Below are 19828 nucleotides of genomic sequence, written 5' to 3'. Positions count from 1 at the left end.
CCACAAATGTGCACACCCACCGCCATAGCAGTAAAGAGAAGGCCACAGATGCCAGCAGAAAAGAGTCATCTTGGCCAACAATCTCTGGAAGAGGATCCCCAACCTAAGGTGATGAAAAGTCCTACCAAGGGGGAGGCCTTGGAGGAGGAAAAGGGCCAACAACCTCTGGAAGAGGATCCTCAAACTAAGGTGATGAAAAGTCCTACCAAGGGGGAGGCCTCGGAGGAGGAAAAGGGCGAACAACCTCTGGAAGAGGATCCCCAACCTAAGGTGATGAAGAGTCCTACCAATGGGGAGGCCTCGGAGGAGGAAAATGCCAAAGATGACCCAATGGTGAGTGCACCCATCTGCCCCTTTGCCTTCCAAGTGAACCTCCAAGTACCTGAGATAGGGGTGGAAGGGGAAGTTAAGGAGTTGTGGATACCAGTTGCACTTGATGCTTAATCAGCATGTCGATTGTCAAGCAACTAGGCATATGCACAAGACCTCTAGCCTGTCCCATTCAGGTTGAGCAGGTAGATGGAATACTAATTGGAGGGGCCCCAGCCATGCTAATAACTGAACTGCTGAAATTACACGTGGGCCGCCACTATGAACTTCTCAGATTCATTGTGGCTCCAGAGATGCCGGAATCAACTATCTTGGGGTTTGCATGGCTTGACAAGTGGAAGCCTACAATAAAGTGGAAAGACGGTGGTAGGAAATTGATGATTGCGTTTGGGCTGCTACCACCAGTGGAGGAAAAGGGCCAGCCAGGGATGATTGAACCCAAGAGCCCAGAACCTGCAGCAGCTTCAGCAGGGACAAAAAGCCCAGGGGTCCAACAAGTACCAAAAAACTTGTTGGGGGATGTTTTGTCGAGAAAACCGCAGTACAACAGTAATGAAAGACAGGATAAGCTGATGACAGCTATGAAATTGGCGCTCCCAAAAGATCAGTGGCTCAACAATAACCAGGAAATCCTAACGATGAAAAATGAATTAGCCTGGAAGGGGTCCAAACTGTATGTCCCTGCAGGGTTGACGCTGGAAGTTCTACAGTAAAGGCATGAGGTGGAACGAGGAGGCCACTTTGGATTCCTAAAAACACTCCACCTCACCAAGCATCAATTTTGGTGGCCAAGGATGAAATTGAAGGTGGAAGATTACGTAAAATGCTGTGCTACTTGCGCAACGATGAAAGCACTTCCAGAGAAGTCCTCTGGACTGCTACAACGAGTGTCCAGCCCTAACTGACCATGGGTCGAGGTCGCAATGGACTTCTTCGTCGAACTCCCAGACAGCAGTGGAAATAGAGTAATCTGGACAGTTATTGATTTGGTTTCCAAGCAGGCACATTTCATTACTTGCTCAGGATTGCCATCCGCAAAGAAATTAGTGAAAATGTTTGTGAAACACATTTAGCACCTGCACAGAGTGCCCAAGAGGATCATTTCAGGGTCCAGTTCACAGCCAAGTTCTAGAGAGAGGTCCTGAGATCCATTGGATCCACATGAACTGAGCTCAGAGGTTCATCCCAGCATGAACTGCATAGCGGAGAGTGTGTATACACACACACACAAACATATACATGCATACATACATACATACATACATACATGCAAGCAAGCATTGTTTATGTGCTACATTCTGGATAGAAGGCAGTGAACTGCCAATAATCTTTTTTGCTGTCCTCACCACTCTCTGTACCATCTTCCTGTCGGAAGGACCCTGGGGAGAGCGAAAAATGGGCCTAACAGCCCAACTGGAGGTTCTGAAACAGGTTTGGACTTCTGGTTGGGCCATTGGCCCCATTTTCTACCCTCCTCAGGCTCCAGAGGGTTTCCTGAAGCTTGTGGAGGGCAAAAATAGCCTTCCGTGGGCCCCCAGAGACCCCCCAATAACTGGAAACAGATTATTTCTGAACTTCCAGTTGGCCCGTTGGGCCTTTTTTTTTGCCTTACCCAGGCTCCAGAGACTTTCCTGAGGCCTGGGAAGGGCCAAAATAGCCTCCCCCAGCCCCCTGGAGGCTCTCCAGAAGAAAACCAGAAAAACCTCTTTATGACACTCTAATTATCAATGTGTGCAATGCAAAGAGTACACTATATATAGGGTGTCAAACTCACTGCATCATATTGTCATCATGTGGTGTATCATGACTTTTCCCCCTTCGCTAAACTGGCTGTGGGCATGGCCAAGGCATGATGCATCCGGCCCATTGGCCACATATTTGATACCCCTGCTATATAGTTTAGGTCAGTGATGGCTAACCTTTTCCCCATCGTGGGCCAAAAGTGGAGGGAGTGCAGAGGGGGGTCATTGATAGGTGAGCCCACATCCATAATGCTATGCATGTGACCCTACATGCATGCATGCGCGACCCCCCACTTTTGGCATGTGATGGACAGTTTTTCACCCTCCTCAGGATCCAGAGGCTTTCTAGGAGCCTGGGGAGTGTGAAAAAAGCCTCCCCTGCCACTCTGGAGGCCCTCCAGAGGCTTCAGGGGGCTTCCCTGAAGCTTCCGATGGTGAAAACGGCCCAACATACAAACCGGAAATCCATTCCTGAACTTCCAGTTTGCAGGGATGATTGAACCCAAGAGCCCAGAACCTGCAGCAGCTTCAGCAGGGACAAAAAGCCCAGGGGTCCAACAAGTACCAAAAAACTTGTTGGGGGATGTTTTGTCGAGAAAACCGCAGTACAACAGTAATGAAAGACAGGATAAGCTGATGACAGCTATGAAATTGGCGCTCCCAAAAGATCAGTGGCTCAACAATAACCAGGAAATCCTAACGATGAAAAATGAATTAGCCTGGAAGGGGTCCAAACTGTATGTCCCTGCAGGGTTGACGCTGGAAGTTCTACAGTAAAGGCATGAGGTGGAACGAGGAGGCCACTTTGGATTCCTAAAAACACTCCACCTCACCAAGCATCAATTTTGGTGGCCAAGGATGAAATTGAAGGTGGAAGATTACGTAAAATGCTGTGCTACTTGCGCAACGATGAAAGCACTTCCAGAGAAGTCCTCTGGACTGCTACAACGAGTGTCCAGCCCTAACTGACCATGGGTCGAGGTCGCAATGGACTTCTTCGTCGAACTCCCAGACAGCAGTGGAAATAGAGTAATCTGGACAGTTATTGATTTGGTTTCCAAGCAGGCACATTTCATTACTTGCTCAGGATTGCCATCCGCAAAGAAATTAGTGAAAATGTTTGTGAAACACATTTAGCACCTGCACAGAGTGCCCAAGAGGATCATTTCAGGGTCCAGTTCACAGCCAAGTTCTAGAGAGAGGTCCTGAGATCCATTGGATCCACATGAACTGAGCTCAGAGGTTCATCCCAGCATGAACTGCATAGCGGAGAGTGTGTATACACACACACACAAACATATACATGCATACATACATACATACATACATGCAAGCAAGCATTGTTTATGTGCTACATTCTGGATAGAAGGCAGTGAACTGCCAATAATCTTTTTTGCTGTCCTCACCACTCTCTGTACCATCTTCCTGTCGGAAGGACCCTGGGGAGAGCGAAAAATGGGCCTAACAGCCCAACTGGAGGTTCTGAAACAGGTTTGGACTTCTGGTTGGGCCATTGGCCCCATTTTCTACCCTCCTCAGGCTCCAGAGGGTTTCCTGAAGCTTGTGGAGGGCAAAAATAGCCTTCCGTGGGCCCCCAGAGACCCCCCAATAACTGGAAACAGATTATTTCTGAACTTCCAGTTGGCCCGTTGGGCCTTTTTTTTTTGCCTTACCCAGGCTCCAGAGACTTTCCTGAGGCCTGGGAAGGGCCAAAATAGCCTCCCCCAGCCCCCTGGAGGCTCTCCAGAAGAAAACCAGAAAAACCTCTTTATGACACTCTAATTATCAATGTGTGCAATGCAAAGAGTACACTATATATAGGGTGTCAAACTCACTGCATCATATTGTCATCATGTGGTGTATCATGACTTTTCCCCCTTCGCTAAACTGGCTGTGGGCATGGCCAAGGCATGATGCATCCGGCCCATTGGCCACATATTTGATACCCCTGCTATATAGTTTAGGTCAGTGATGGCTAACCTTTTCCCCATCGTGGGCCAAAAGTGGAGGGAGTGCAGAGGGGGGTCATTGATAGGTGAGCCCACACCCATAATGCTATGCATGTGACCCTACATGCATGCATGCGCGACCCCCCACTTTTGGCATGTGATGGACAGTTTTTCACCCTCCTCAGGATCCAGAGGCTTTCTAGGAGCCTGGGGAGTGTGAAAAAAGCCTCCCCTGCCACTCTGGAGGCCCTCCAGAGGCTTCAGGGGGCTTCCCTGAAGCTTCCGATGGTGAAAACGGCCCAACATACAAACCGGAAATCCATTCCTGAACTTCCAGTTTGCAGAGCGAAAAACGGCTGAAAAAGAAGGCCGAAGTCAGGTGACCAGCACGCTCATGTGCACTGGAGCGGACAGGGCAATGCCATGTGTGCCCTAACAAATGGCTCTGCATGCAGCTGTGGAACATGTGCCATAGGTTCGCCATCACAGGTTTAGGTTCTAGGGCAATGTATTTCTCTTTGGGTCATCATTCCAATGGCTTCGTATCTAAAGAAAGTTTAATCTCACTATATTATCAGAGGATGTGAGGGAAGAAGGCTTGACATTATGATCATTATATAACAATACGTGCTGGCAAGCGTGCCATCAGCTCCAACCGTTTATTTCCAACTGACAACAACTTCAGAACCAAGGCAAAATGACAGTTCCCTGCTTGACAGCTATTTATATGCATGCTGTTAAGCGGGGCAGCCAATCAACGGCCACCTAATGTCCTGCCCTGGCCAGCGCCACTCCCATTTGGCTGGAGTGTGCGTGGCCACGTCCTTGGGGCACGGACATAACCCTCCTTTCCGCCAGCCTGGGGTATGTGTAATCCTGCAAGTATGTAGGTGGCCTGCACACCCAGCCAGATCTTCTTACTTCCGTGGCAGCTGCTGGAAGCTGATTCTCCTGAGGAACTACTGGAGACTGCGCCGACCCCTCATTTGACAACCCTGATGCAGAACCTGCTCTGACAGGTAAACCTGGCATCGGAATGGCAGGACAACTGGAAGGAGGACATGACTTGGCTGTGGGGCCAACCGGAACACCCAGGGATTCAGCGGGGTCAACTAGTGGTGGATCAGCTTGCATATGTGTCGAGGCCTGCCACCCTTGCAGCTGATCAATGTAGCGGTGCCAAATGTGCCCGTCCCTCAAACAAACCCTGTAAGAGCAGGGGCCAGTTAGTTGCAAAGTATGTCACGGTAACCATTTTGGCTCACCCCCCGTAGGTCCGCGCGAATATTAGGTCGCCAACTTGAAATGATCGGGTGTGGCCGATGATGTCCAATGATTTATCTGTGCAGTAACTTGGGTGAAGCCGATCAAGGTTGGTGGCAACCCATTAACAACTCTGTGGGGCTACGGCTAGTCAATGGGCAGGGTACAGTGTGCTGTACTAAAAGGTATTTATTCATCCGGGCTTGTCAATCCCCTGGGCCTAACCTTGCTAGGGATTCCTTAATGGATCGTACCATCCGCTCCGCCATAACATTACTTGCGGGGTGGTAAGGAGCCACCAGGGTGTGACGTGTGCCATGCCCAGCCAAGAACATCTGTAAAGGGGTAGCAGTTAGTTGGGCCCCATTATCGGACACCAAATGTCCAGACAACAGTGGGTCATGAACAGTTGTTGCAGTGCCTATATGAGAGCCTTGGTAGTGGTCGATGGCATTAGAATGACCTCCACCCACTTAAAATATGCATCGACCACTACCAAGAACATCTGTCTGTGAATAGGGCCTGCAAAATCCAAATGGATCCTCGACCACAGTCCTTTGGCACTTCCCATTTTCACGGTGGTGTGATGGAGGGGGGCAGGCCTGGTTTGCTGGCACTCCTGACAGCCCTCTACCCAACAGGTAATGTCATGATCTAACCCCGGCCACCACACATAACTTCTCCCTAAAGCTTTCATCCGGACTATGCCAGGATGGCTGTCGTGCAAACAACAGAGAATGGGTTTCCTTATCTGCGGGGGCACTACCACTCTATGGCCCCACAGTAAACACCCACCTTGCAGAGACAGTTAGTGCTGTCTGTGCTTGAATGGAAGAAATTGGGAGGAAACCTGCACCTGTGGCCAGCCACTCTTGACCCAGTCGATAACCTGAGCTATGGTATGATCTTTGGCAGAACAGAGGGAAACATCGGTGGCTGAAAGAGGGACTGTAAGTTCCTCTATCAACAGGACATTAGAGTCAGGGACAGGATCAGACCCTACAACAGGGAGAGGGCAGTGGCTCAATGCGTCTGCGTGCCCTATCTGTTTCCCAGAGCGGTGGACCAGTTTATAATTATATGTAGCCAGAACACTGTCCAGCAGGACATGCATTGTGACAAGATGGATGGGGACTGTTTATCACCTGCCAAAAGACCGAGTAATGGCTTATGGTCAGTTATCAATTCAAAAAAACACCCATAGAGGTAATTATGAACACGCTTGATACCAGCTACTGCGGCTAGGGACTCTTTGTCTAATTGACTATAATTTCTCTCCGTAGAGGAGAAAGTTCTAGAGAAATAGGCCAAAGGTGCTTCAGACCCATTAGGCAACCTATGACTAAGGACAGCGCTTACCCCATAAGGGGAAGCATCGCAAGTTAGAGTCAAGGGAAGGTGTTCACTGTATTGGATAAGAACTGCATTGGAAGTCAAAGATATTTCACAGCTGCAAATGCTGTTGCCTACTTGTGACCCCAGTTCCATACACCTTTGGCATCTAGGAGCCTATGCAGCGGCTCTGCCACTGATACCTTAGGGGGCAGAAATACAGCATAAAAATTTAAAAGCCCCAGGAAAGCTTGTAACTGAGCCTTACTAGTAGGCACTGGTGCCTGTTTAATGGCTGCCAACTTTGAGGGGGTTGGATGGATGCCTTTGGCATCAATCAAGTACCCTAAAATTCAACTTCAGAAACCCCAATTTGGCATTTGGAAGATTTGAGTTTTAACCCCACTTCCTGGAACATTGACAAAACTACTCACATTTTAGCAAGGAGATCAGTGCTATCCCTGGCAGAGATGAACACATCATCAAAATAAGGGACAACTCCAGGGATACCATGGAGCAACCACTCCATAAGACCCTGAAATATGCCCGGGGCAACACTTACACCAAACTGGAGCCACCGGCACTTAAAAGCTCCTCTGTGGGTAATGATGGTCTGCACTTCAGCAGTTGCATCGTCCATAGGGAGCTGCTGATACACCTGGGCAGGGTCCAATTTGGCAAAGATGGAGCCCTGCCCCAACGTGTGGAGCAATTCCTGGACCACAGGGACAAGGTAAGGATTAGCCTGAAGCCCTTTATTTATCGTGCACCGATAATCTGCGCATAATCTGATAGAACCATCTGACTTCAAAGGTATAACAATAGGGGTCTCCCACTTAACATAATCCACTGGCTCTAATACACCCTGGGCTATTAATTTGTCTAACTCAGCATCCACCTTTGACGCAAAGCCAGAGGCACCCTTCTAGGTTTAAGGCAGATGGGTAGTACCTGAGGGTCTAGGTTAAAACTAATGGGGGTTCCCCTATAATTACCTAGAGACCCGTCAAAGGCGGTGGCAAACTCGCCTTTCAGGATGGCCCACTCGTCACTGCCCCTAGTGGTATGTATGCCAGCAATGCTGAGGCCCAGGGCATCAAACCAGTCTAAACCCAATAGACTGGGAAGAGTGCCCTGGACCACGATGAGTGGCAGGTACCCTGAAAATTTCATGGTGGCCACTTTAAATTTACCACTGCCCTCAATTTGGATATTATTCCCTTGGTAGTCCCTCAATTTGAGGGAGCGAGGGAATAGGAGCTGCTTTGAAAGGGATGGCATCAAATGCTTCAAGGTAGACCAGGAGAGTATTGATCTGGATGAGCTGGTGTCCACTTCCATGTGACAGAGGTTGCCTTCAATTTTACATCAAAGTAGATTTTGCTGCCTGACATCACGTTGGCTTGACAAGTAGCATCAAGTGAATGCCACTGGTAACGAAAGATTGCAAAATAACCTTCAGCAGTCTGATGTGCTTTGGCGGCTGGCCTACAATAGGCTGGATGATCATTGGCTTGGTTATGGAGAGGGGGAGTCGAGCGGCACACCTTCGCCAGATGTCCTTTCTTTCCACAATTCTGGCACACAACATTTTTAAACTGGCACCAAGCACGGGAATGGTTTCCGCCAAAGCCTGCGCAATAGTTCTGAGACGACTCCTTCCTCAGGTGCCCTGCTCTAACCCCAGTGGTTTTAAGGCAGCAGACGCCAGACTCGTCAGGATCAGACAAAAGGTGTTCAACCACCTCCTCCTGATGTACTTGCACAGTCTTAGGAGGTGGCATTGCTGTTTGGAACCTCCGACTCTCAGCAGAGGATTCATTTGACATTTCAGAAGCCCGAGCCTCATCTAACGCTGACTGGAGGCTGATGTCCTGATGGGCTAGCAACCGGCACCGGAGTCTCACATCATTCACTCCGCACACAAGTTGCTCTAACAAGGAGTCATCTAGGTTAGGGAAGTCACAATGCAATGCGGCAGAGCAGAGGATGGCCATGTAATGATTTATGGATTCGCCTTCCTTCTGCAGTCTTTGCCTGAAAGCATAGCGCCTCGCAATGTTTGATGGTGCTGGAGCATAATGGTTCTGTAACCTCTGCAGTAGAACTTCCCAGGACAGGGATTGAACCGGCTGTGGGGCAGCTAAAGCCCGGGCCGTTCCAAATATTTCACGCCCACAGACACTCAGGAAATGAGCCCTCTTTGTACTGCTTGGTAGATCAGTGAGGCTATTTACTTTAAGGAAGCACTCAAACCGTTCTATGTACGCCTCCCAGGACTCCAATGCCTTGAAGTTATTTAAAGTGGCCATTCTGATGTGGAGGCGTCTGAGGAGATTGCCTCAGGAGTAGTCAGCCAGCGAGGAGAGGGAAAGACAAAATTCAGCTTTACTGTGTTTCGATCTTCCTATTCCTCAGTCAATCCCATCCTCATCACCAATATTAAATCCTCAGAGGGATATTGACTGAGGCGAGGCAGCAGTTTAAACCAACCGTTTATTTCCAACTGACAACAACTTCAGAATCAAGGCAAAACGACAGTTCCCCGCTTGACAGGTATTTATATGCATACTTTCAAGCAGGACAGCCAATCAATGGCCACCTAATGTCCCGCCCTGGCCAGCGCCACTCCCACTTGGCTGGAGTATGCATGGCCATGTCCTCTAAGCACGGACTTAACAGGTTTCGCCATCACTGGTTTAGGTTCTAGGGCAATGTATTTCCCTTTGGGTCACCATCTGTATTTTGATTTTCATTCCAATGGCTTTGTATCTGAAGAAAGTTTAATCTCACTATATTATCAGAGCATGTGAGGGAAGAAGGCCTGACATTATGGTCATTATATAACAATATGTGCTGGCACGCGAGCCTTCAGATCCAGCACACATGCTAAGAGGCTGAGCTTGTCAATCAGAAAGGTTGGCAATTCTGCAGTTTGAATCCCTAGCGCCGCGTAACGGAGTGAGCTCCCATTATTTGTCCCAGCTTCTGCCAACCTAGCAGTTCGAAAGAACGTAAAAATGCAAGTAGAAAAATTGGGACACCTTTGGTGGGAAGGTTTGGGTGCCTTCGGCGTCTAGTCATCTGGGCCACAAGATCACGGAGACGTCTTTGGACAGCGTTGGCTCTTTGGCTTTGAAACAGAGATGAGCACCACCCCCTAGAGTCAGGAATGACTAGCATATATGTGCCAGGGGAACCTTTACCTTTACCTTTACCTTACCAATAATATGGAAGTTTCTGTCCCTTGAAATCAGATTGTTCTCTAATTCATTGTTTTAGGAAAATACTAAATAGAGATCTACTGAAGAGTTGATATACTGTTGGCACATAATCCTGTTTACTTGCCTGCTTTTTGAACAGTTCTATAAGGTAGTCCTTGACTTTGCTTAGTGAACGTTCTAAGTTATAACATCACTGAAAAAGTCCCTTATAACCATTTTTGCACCTAAAACACTTGTAGCACCTCATGATTTATGAAATGATTTATGGTCTGATCATTTTATTATTGTGACCTGATGAGTCTCTTCATTGTGTTGGGTTAAAAAAAAATAGAATAATGACAAATATCTCTAGTCCAACAGAGAGGGTCTAAGCCAGTGTTTCTCAACCTTAATAATTTTAAGATGTGTGGACTTCAACTCCAATGGTCCAAAACCATTCATCTGCTGTGATGCCACACAGTTGATATAAAGAAAGACAGACAAACAGACAGAAAGGGGTCCAGATGAGTAGACCTTCCCCAGGTTTTTTTTTTTTTGCAATGATTGTCTGTCTTTGTGAAAGCTTAATGTCCTTCTAAGAGACCACTAGATCTAGGATTGTCTAACACTGGTTCACCAGAGCTTGCGTGAATACAGCTAAAGCATGTTAATTGTAGTACACTTTTTCCTTTTGTTGGTTGGCTTTGCATCCCTACCAACTAAAGGATCTAGAGCTACATCAGGCTATTGGGCTATTTCAGAAGAACGATTTGCATTTGAAGGAAAAAATAATAATAATTGGGGGTCCCAAAAGTGCTTTTTTCTCTTTCTGATGGTTGACTTTACATACTTCTAACTAAAGTATCTAGAGCACGGATGTCAAACTCGCCGCACCACATTGCCATCATGTGATGTATTGCGACATTTCCCCACTTCCCGGAGCTGGAGGGGGCGTGGCCTGCACGTGACGCATCCAACCCATGGGTCACTAGTTTGACTGCCCTGATCTACAGCTACATCAGGCTGCTATGTTGATTTAGAAAACTTCTTCGTGTTTCAAAGAAAAGTAGTAATACTTGGTGGTCCCAAAGGTGCTTTTTTCAAGAGACAACTGGACTTTGCTTCAAAACATTTTGCTTCTCATCCAAGAAGCCTTTTCAGCTCTGGATGACCCTCCATGGAGAATTTCCATAGATATAATACTTTGTGGCCATCACAAACGGGGCCCTAGTGTGTTCAGAGAGAACGAAGAAAGAACAATTTAACAAGAACAGAAATTTTGGTCAGAGTAATGCAGGATGAATCTGGTTGTCAACCCTGCAGTTTGCCTGACTGAAGCCATTTTCTTTATTGTTGCTTCAGTGCTGACACAGGTTAAAGTTGAAGGGAAGGGAGTGGGGAGTAGAGATAGTTGGGGTGTTGTAACCATAATAAAATTCCTTCTTATTGTTATGGATGTATTACTTGGAACACTGACATTGGTCATGCCTTTTTTGAAAAAACCCAAAATTATTTAAAATGAAATGAAGCCACACAAAGAACAGAGATGTAATGCAAATTTTTGTTTATTTTTAATCATTCATTTAAAAGCATTTGGTAGACATATTATTGCTGGTTTCCATAAAATTTAGGATATTTAGAGTTTTGGTTTTTTGCTGGCAGAAGGATAAAGAGAGAAAAAGGAAAGCACTGCAAATATCTAGGTTGATTATACGGGTAGAAACTGAGCACAGGAGTTCAGGAAATGAGCTAAGGGATCAGCAGAAAGTGAGGTATTTTTTTCATAGAAGAGAAGCCATCTTGAGGGAGACTCCATCCGATCAATTCATATCATCTTCAGATACTGTTAAATCTGACCTTCCTCGTAGTGCACAGGCAATCCGTCCTCACAAGCAATGACAATATATCTGGGCGACGTGTTTTCTCTGTAATCACAGGGAGGTTTGGTGGATGACCCCTTCATCTTGCAGGTGGTGACCCGGAATTGCTTCTTGCTACGCCGCAATCTGTTGTCAATGGCTTCTCCGCCATCCCCGCACACAGCTATGATGTTGTTCTTTGTGTCATGGATGAAGGTGTTGACCTCCTTACATTTGGGGCTGGTCATTCCGCGTCTTTGCATCATTTTATTACAGTAATTATCTCCCACGTTGCTCTTGGGGTTATCGTAGTGCTGCCTCAGGAAGGTTTCATAGTCAGCAGCGAAGGTGCCCAGCATCAGGACAGCAGCCAGGACTACGAAGAGCCCAAGGCCAAATCCCTTGAACCACATGATCAGCTCTGCCACAGAAGAAAGGGAGAAGATGCATGAGTATCTACATCTGAAATCCATCAGTTGGAATATCTAGCACTGAAACGGATCTTTCTATTTAGGCTATTATGCTAAATATATGACTTTCCACATTGTCAAAATTTGAGAATTTTCCATAGAAGCTCCTCCGGGGAATTTCTAAGGAGGCTACACCCCTTTCCAAACTGTCAGAAGTTTCTAGAGTCTCCTATTCAGACAAGAACTACATTAGTTTCCTAGCTGACTTCATTTGGTGCTCCATAGAAGGGCTCTACAAACATCCTTGAATTGGAAGTTCTATCAAGGTAATATTCTAAAGGTGTATGGCAACTATGTTGGGGAGAAAGAAGGAACAGTCACAGGCTAAGCAATGGTGAGATAAAACACATCTGAACCAGCAGAATAAATGGTCTGCCCTTCACTGTAGTACAAGCCCAACAAAGAAGCTTAAAATGTAGCTCAACTAAGTATTGATAAGCCTAATCCAGTTCAGTGAGAATCAAAATCTCCCATGAGAAAATCATCTCTTCTCTGGTCTTAGACTTACCTGAATGTGGTTTTGAAGAAGAGATGGGTTCTCCACCTTCCGTCTTCTTCTGTTCTTCTGCTTTCCACCATCCCGTTATATAAATGGTCGATCTGCAAGGGAGAGGTGGAGCAGGAAAGAGCTGCAAATGACCCCCCTCCAAAAAGGAGAAGTGAGCATGGACAGACGTTAATTTCAAAACAGAAAAAAGAAGTGCACGTGTGCAAGGACATTCTTGAAGCGAGTGTGATTATGCATGGACATGTTTCACAGCTGGAACCAAGCAATGCTGTTGCCTTATCACCAATGGTGAAACAATAACTGAAAGACACACGAACATCTGAAGCTTCTGAACTGCTGGGTACCTCTGAGTAAGGCCAACATTCCTTCAATAAACAGAACTTACTGCTCACTTGTACATCTCTGAAGAATTGGCTAGAAGGAAGATGAGATTTCCAGCATGGACCTGACATTTAAAAAAAATATAGCTAATCTGATCATGTATTTTTATCTGTAATGAATCATATTTCTATATTTCTATATGTTTTAATAGATTAACAGAGTTGGAAGGGACCATGTATGTCATTGTACAGGAGACCCTGCAACATTTCTGACAGATGGTAGTCCAGTTTCTTCTTCAAAATCTCCAGTGATAAAGCTCCCAAAACGTCCGAAGGCAACTTCTGTTCCATTGGTTGATTGTTCTCACTGTCAGAAAATTTCTCCTTATTTCCAGGCTGAATCTCTCCTTGTTCAATTTCCATCCATTATTCCTTGTCTGGCCTTCAGGTGCCTTTGAAAATAGCTTAACCTCTTCCTCTTTTTGGCAGCCCCTGAAATATTAAAACATTGCTATCATGTCTCCGGTGGTCCTTCTCTTCACTAGATTTTTAAAGATGCTAGTGGTTATGCGTAATTTTGTAAATAGATTTTTTTGACCTGCTCTAAAAATCCAAGTGAATGCAAAGAACTCCACAGTGCCATGGCAAATAAAAGAAATGTGTGTATATCATAATAGCACTTATATACCACTTCACAGTGCTTTACAGCCTCTCAAAGCTATTTACAGAATCAGGCTGAGTAAACTCTGAGCCTGGTGAGATTTGAACTGTCAAATAATAATACAAAATTAGTTGTTTTTTCTCCACTGTATTTTTCATGGAGGATTGGTGATGAAATTTCAGCCAGATCTCATTGTATCCGAATTGCATCTCCCCCATAGTGGATAGGCCTTTGCGAGGTCTGGTGATATATTGAGATGAAACAGTCTGTCCTTAGTTGCAAGACAACTAGAGTGAGTTGTCTGTACATATGGTGACCCAAAAGGAAAACATACTGCACTGGTATATCACACAATACAATGCACTTTATGCACGGCTCACAGTTAGTTCTTAGGGATTACAGATTAAGTATTTCTTCTGAGTTGCTTCCTTGTAGAACTATTTTCATCAGCTCCCATTTTTGTGTCATGGTATTAACGCAATATCTTCAGACACAGATCATACTATCTCTTTGAAGAAATGTTATAATTAGGAGAATAGGTTCTTGATGTCAACACAACCAAAGGGATGAGGGCTGCTTGTAGCCAATTCCAAAGAGTGAACTTGCAAAAGCAAAGACTAAATGTTTCATCTTACCACAAGGATATATTTCTCTTTCAGGAATGGAATAACAGACTAATAGAGTTGAAAGGGACTTTGGAGCAGGGGTGAAATCAACTTACCTTCGCTACTGGTTGGCAAATGTGAGCAAATGTGAGCGAGGACATGTGCACAGTGTCAAAAACGGGATGTGATGATGTCCGGGCAGGTGGGCAGAGCCTCCCGCCGTCACCGCTACCATTTCGCCGGAACCGGGTAGAACCGGCTGAATTGCACCACTGCTTTGGAGGTCTTCTAGTCTAATCCACTGTTTATGCAGGAAACCTTATACCGTTTCATACAAATTGTTATCTAATCTCTTCTTTAAAACTTCCACTGTTGGAGCACCCACAATTTCGGGAGGCAAGCTTTTTCACTGATTAAATGCTCTGTCAGGAAATTTCTCCTTAGTTCTAGGTTGCTTCTCTCCTTGCTTAGTTTCCAACATTGCTTCCTGTCCTACCCTCAGGTGCTTTAGAGAATAGTTTGACTCTGATTTCTTTGTGGCAGCCCCTTAAATGTTGGAACTCTGCTATCATGTCTCCCCTAGTCCCTTTTCTCATTAAATAAGGTGACCAACCGTCCTCCTTTAGGGAGGACAATCCTTCTTTTGTAAGTTCTGTCCTCCCTCGAAAAGTGTCCCCCTACATGTCCTCCTTTTTGATATTTGAAGGCTAATCTGTTGCACGTTATGTGATGTATTTTATTAAACAGTTTTTAATGGTGTTTTTTTTACTTCATCGCAAGTATATTGAACAGATATTGAATCTTGTGTTGAATTTTTATCTAAAGAAATGCTAGACATTAAAATAGACGACAATTGTCTCTTTGAAGAAATTAGAAGACTGAATGTATATTTAAATTCTGAAAAATTAATACAATGGGAAAATCAACACGTTGAAATTGATAAAAGATGGGTGGATATTTTCAGCCATTTCAAAAATGAACATATTCCATGTGAACATTTATTTATACTTGTTCAATTTACGTTGTGCTGCCCTGGAACTAATGCAGCAGTTGAAAGAGTTTTTTTCAATTGCCAATGATTTTTGGACAAGTGAGAAATCGAGATTGAATGTTGATACTCTAGCTGCAGCACTTGCCGTAAAATTCAATATGAAGGATATTTCTTGTTCAGATATTTCCAATATATTGTTAGAAGATGATACATTGACAAAAAATATTAATTCAATGGAAAAGTACTCATTTAAATAATAATTAACAGGCATGTAAGCATAATTACAATATAAAATGTTGCAAATGTTTTTATTATGCATATATCATATTTTAGTGTATTATTGTTGCAATAAATAAAATATTTCTTTTATTTACGATATATTTTTTCCAATTTATTTGTCCTCCTTTTCATTGTAAGAAAGTTGGTCACCTTAGCATTTTGGAGAATAGAACGTGTTTTGTCCTTCTTTTCATTGTAAAAAAGTTGGTCACCTTACATTAAAGCACACGTACTCAATTCCTGCAATTGTTATTTCTATATTTCATCCACCCCACCCCCCCTAATCTCTTCTCTGCACTCTTTCTAGAGTTTCAACAATATAATAGAATAGAATAGAAAATATGGAAGAGAATGGAATGGAAGAGAATGGAATGGAAGAGAATGGAATGGAATGGAATAGAATAAAATAGAACAGAACAGAATAGAATAGAAAATATGGAATAGAATGGAATGGAAAGCAATAGAATAGAACAGAATAGAATAGAAAATATGGAATGGAATAGAATAGAAAATATGGAATGGAATAGAATAGAACAGAATAGAATAGAAAATATGGAATAGAATGGAATGGAATAGAATAGAATAGAATAGAAAATATGGAATGGAATGGAATAGAATAGAAAATATGGAATGGAATGGAGTGGAATAGAACAGAATAGAATAGAAAATATGGAATAGAATGGAATGGAATGGAATAGAATAGAAAATATGGAATAGAATGGAATAGAATAGAATGGAATAGAATATATGGAATGGAATAGAATAGAATAGAATAGAAAATATGGAATGGAATGGAGTGGAATAGAACAGAATAGAATAGAAAATATGGAATAGAATGGTATGGAATAGAATAGAAAATATGGAATGGAATGGAATGGAATAGAATAGAATGGAACAGAACAGAATAGAATAGAATAGAAAATATGGAATAGAATGGAATGGAATAGAATAGAATAGTTGGAAACAGGGGGGAATAATTCACGTGTGCAAGGATGTTCCTGAAAAGAGCGTGTTTCTGTATGAACATATTTCACAGCTGCATTCGAGCAATGCTTTTGTCTTATCACCAATGTTGAAACAGTAACTGAAGGAGACATTAATAACTGAAGCTACTGCTGTTGAAGTTTCTTTGGGAAAAAGGAGTACTGCTCACTTGTACATATTTGAAGTGTTGCAAGGAAGATGAATGATGTTATTTTTCAAGTTGGTTCTTAGGTTAAAACATATTTAAGTAATTTGTGAAGCTATTATTTGTGTGAAATTAATTACACATCTGAAATCGTATTTGCATCTCCCCTTCGGGGAGAGGGGGCGGTCTAGAAATCAAATCAAATAAATAAATAATAAATAAAAGTGCAAATTGGTAAGCATTTTTTTTAAAAGAAAAAACCCAGACTTTTAGAACAAGGCCTAAAAACCAGGGGTGAAAATTCTATTCTATTCTATTCTATTCTATTCTATTCTATTCTATTCTATTCTATTCTATTCTCTCTCTCCTTCACTCTACATCTACCTCTATCTATCTATCCATCTTATCTATCTGTCTGTCTCTCTGTCCGTCCGTCCGTCCACCCATCCATCATCTATCTATCTTTCTGTCTATCATTTACTGTATCTACATCATCTGAATATTTCGTAGTGCTCTTCGAAAAGAGTTTTGCTTTTTTGCTTTTAATCTGTATTTAATAGTACAAGAAGCTTACAATAAATAAATTGAAGTCTGGATTTCCAATGTGATTGATAATTATCTATTTTGTATGAAGAGGAGAAACAGAAAGAGAGAGAGAGAGCACAAAAGAGTGGAATTTCCATCAGGACAAGCTAATGCGGCTTTCATTGTTTGCCCCCTAACCCTCATGGACAATTCTAACTTTGAATATATTCGTATCATGTTGTAGATATGTATTATTAGCATGTGTACCAGATTCCTTGATAGGAAACTGATTGAGAACTATAGAATCTACAGATTTTAAATTCAGTTTTCCAAACGGCCATCTGATTGCCAGTCCCAGTAATAAAATAATTGCCCACCTACAGAACATAATATCCATTCTTCACCCCATGATGGATGATAGAGAAAATGCATCTTTTACATCTTCTCTGACCAAAGGGCAAAGCTAGGTCTACTTCTCCAGATTGTATTTATTCCATTACCATCAACTGTGGCAGGATAGAGGCAGAGTTGTTTGGGTCAGAGGGGTGAAAAATTCACCAGGATCCACACCAGGGATTATCACTATCTGCATTTCTCCAGAATGCATATAAAACAATGTTACACCTTTGTGTTCTAATCTTCTAAGCAAACCTACAGGGGGAAAAGATGGTGGGAACAGGAGGAAGAATTTGGAGTACAATGGCAACCTTTGTTGTGCCTTCAGCCTGAAATTCCTTCTCAACCCAGATGTGAAAGAAGTTGGGATGTTGCCCTAATGTGCACCATTTAATTATCTAATTCAATCTACATTTCCCAAATTTGCCTATTTAGTGTAACCATCTTAAACCTACCTAACACCCACTGTAACCTCCTTAATCATACCTAAACTTACCTGTTTAAATTACTTCCTTTTAAAAAAAGAATGTTATTATTTTTCAGTTACAAAAATAAACATTCCATCTTTCCTTATGCCGTATGTCATCTGGGTACAAACATCTCTGTGCAGCATTGTTCCTCTTTTGCTACATCTTTCACATTCATATTAACATTATTTCCCTAAATTTAGTACTATAATATATTAAGCATTTAAACATTATGCCAGAGGGATTGTTGATCTTTTGGGAGGGAAATAGGATTAGAATTAATACAGTGCAGGAGGCTGAAGCCTTCATTAAAAAACATTTCTCTCTCCTAGAGGATGAACACAGCGAAGGTAGTGAAAAGGATAGCAACGTACAAGATATGAAGGAGGGGGGACTGTGGCTCCACCTGGGGACAGGGAGGAAGGAGCAGTATCAAAAAGGCTCAGGTCACAAAAATAAAAGTATTTGAAATATTTGTAATTGTTGATATACTAGAAAGTGACAAAGGAAAAATGATTGAACACATGGTTGATACAATGTAGAATAAGATTCTGTTTTTTTTTGCTTATCTTTTATATGTTGTTTTTAATATTGTAAAAATTGTGAGATTTGGAGGGATTTCTACCACTAGTGTGGGAGCTGCCAAAATTTTCTATGTACCCCTTTACCTTTTCCCATAAATGTTTAAAAACCAATAAAATTCTTTTTTTTAAAAAAAAGCATTTAAACATTATAAAACTCTCAATTGTTCTTCTTACTATCTTCTGGTAATAATATATCAACATTAAACATCATTATTCTTATCATACATATACTAACCATTTTATATCTTTATCTCAGTGTATTGTCTACTTATGTTTTAGTTTTCTTCATTTCAAAACTCCTTCCCCTCCCCCAACCATTGGTAAAATACTTCCCAAATCATATAATATTCGGTGTGCTCTTTCTCTTTAATTGCTAATGTTAACCTGTTCATTTCTGCACATTCTAATATTTTCCTTATCATCTTCTCATCTATAGGAAGCTTTTTCACTTTTCCAATTACTTCCTATGTGGTATGAATGTTTCCTCATCTCGGTCAGGATTTGCCCAGAAAATGTGTTTCTGTAATGGACCTCTTGTGACTGTGTTGTGGGACATTGGTTGGTTTTGTGATTGTCTTTGTATGCGTGATTCTACTTTCCTCATTAAACCAGAGCAACGGATGTGTAAAAAACAAACTGCTAGTGTTTGGCATTCACTGGAATTTTCTCAACAGCCTTTATGATTAGCTAATAACACACTGGTCAATCCTTGGAAACAGTTATGACCACAAGCATGCTTTTTCATCACTTTAAAATCCAGGGGAATGGAGGAATCATGTTGAAGTGAAGAAATCAGTGCTGTGCTGTGTCATGCATGTACAAGTCTATTTATTATTTATTTATTTATTTATTTATTTATTTATTTATTTATTTCTTTGCACTTCTAGACCGCCCCCTCTCCCAAAAGGGACTCGGGGCGGTGTACAGTCCACACAACAAATACATCATCCACAGTAAAATTCATTAAATAGAAAAACAGATGAATAAATGAATAAATATGGAGGAGGTTAAAAGAATTAAAAGAACTGTACAGCAAGAATATAAATATGGCTTTAAAACCCCTAAAATCAATTAAATTTAAAACAATACCCTTAAAATACCAGTTAAAAGTATATTTCCAGGAGGTAACAGTTATAACAGTTATAATTATGCCAGGCCAGCTAGTCGGAACAGGTGAGTCTTCAATTTTTGTCGGAAGGAGCGGAAGTCCGTGGT

General features: G+C 42.8%; 1 protein-coding gene across 1 annotated transcript; it reads right to left on the bottom strand.

The window, feature by feature from the left end:
- Positions 1–11665: 11665 nt before the first annotated feature.
- LOC309401324 (ribonuclease-like) lies at positions 11666–13056 on the bottom strand (the record flags this gene model as incomplete). The annotated part of the gene is made up of 3 exons (XM_081970392.1): positions 11666–12099; positions 12657–12748; positions 13049–13056. 3 exons carry the CDS (start codon positions 13054–13056, stop codon positions 11666–11668), a joined length of 534 nt encoding a protein of 177 aa, XP_081826518.1.
- Positions 13057–19828: the final 6772 nt, after the last annotated feature.

This window comes from Natrix helvetica (genome assembly GCF_964273705.1).
Source record: "Natrix helvetica genome assembly, chromosome: Z".
NCBI lineage: Eukaryota > Metazoa > Chordata > Lepidosauria > Squamata > Natricidae > Natrix > Natrix helvetica.
The sequence above is the reverse complement of the archived record's forward strand: the minus strand, read 5'-3'. Positions and strand labels throughout refer to the sequence as shown.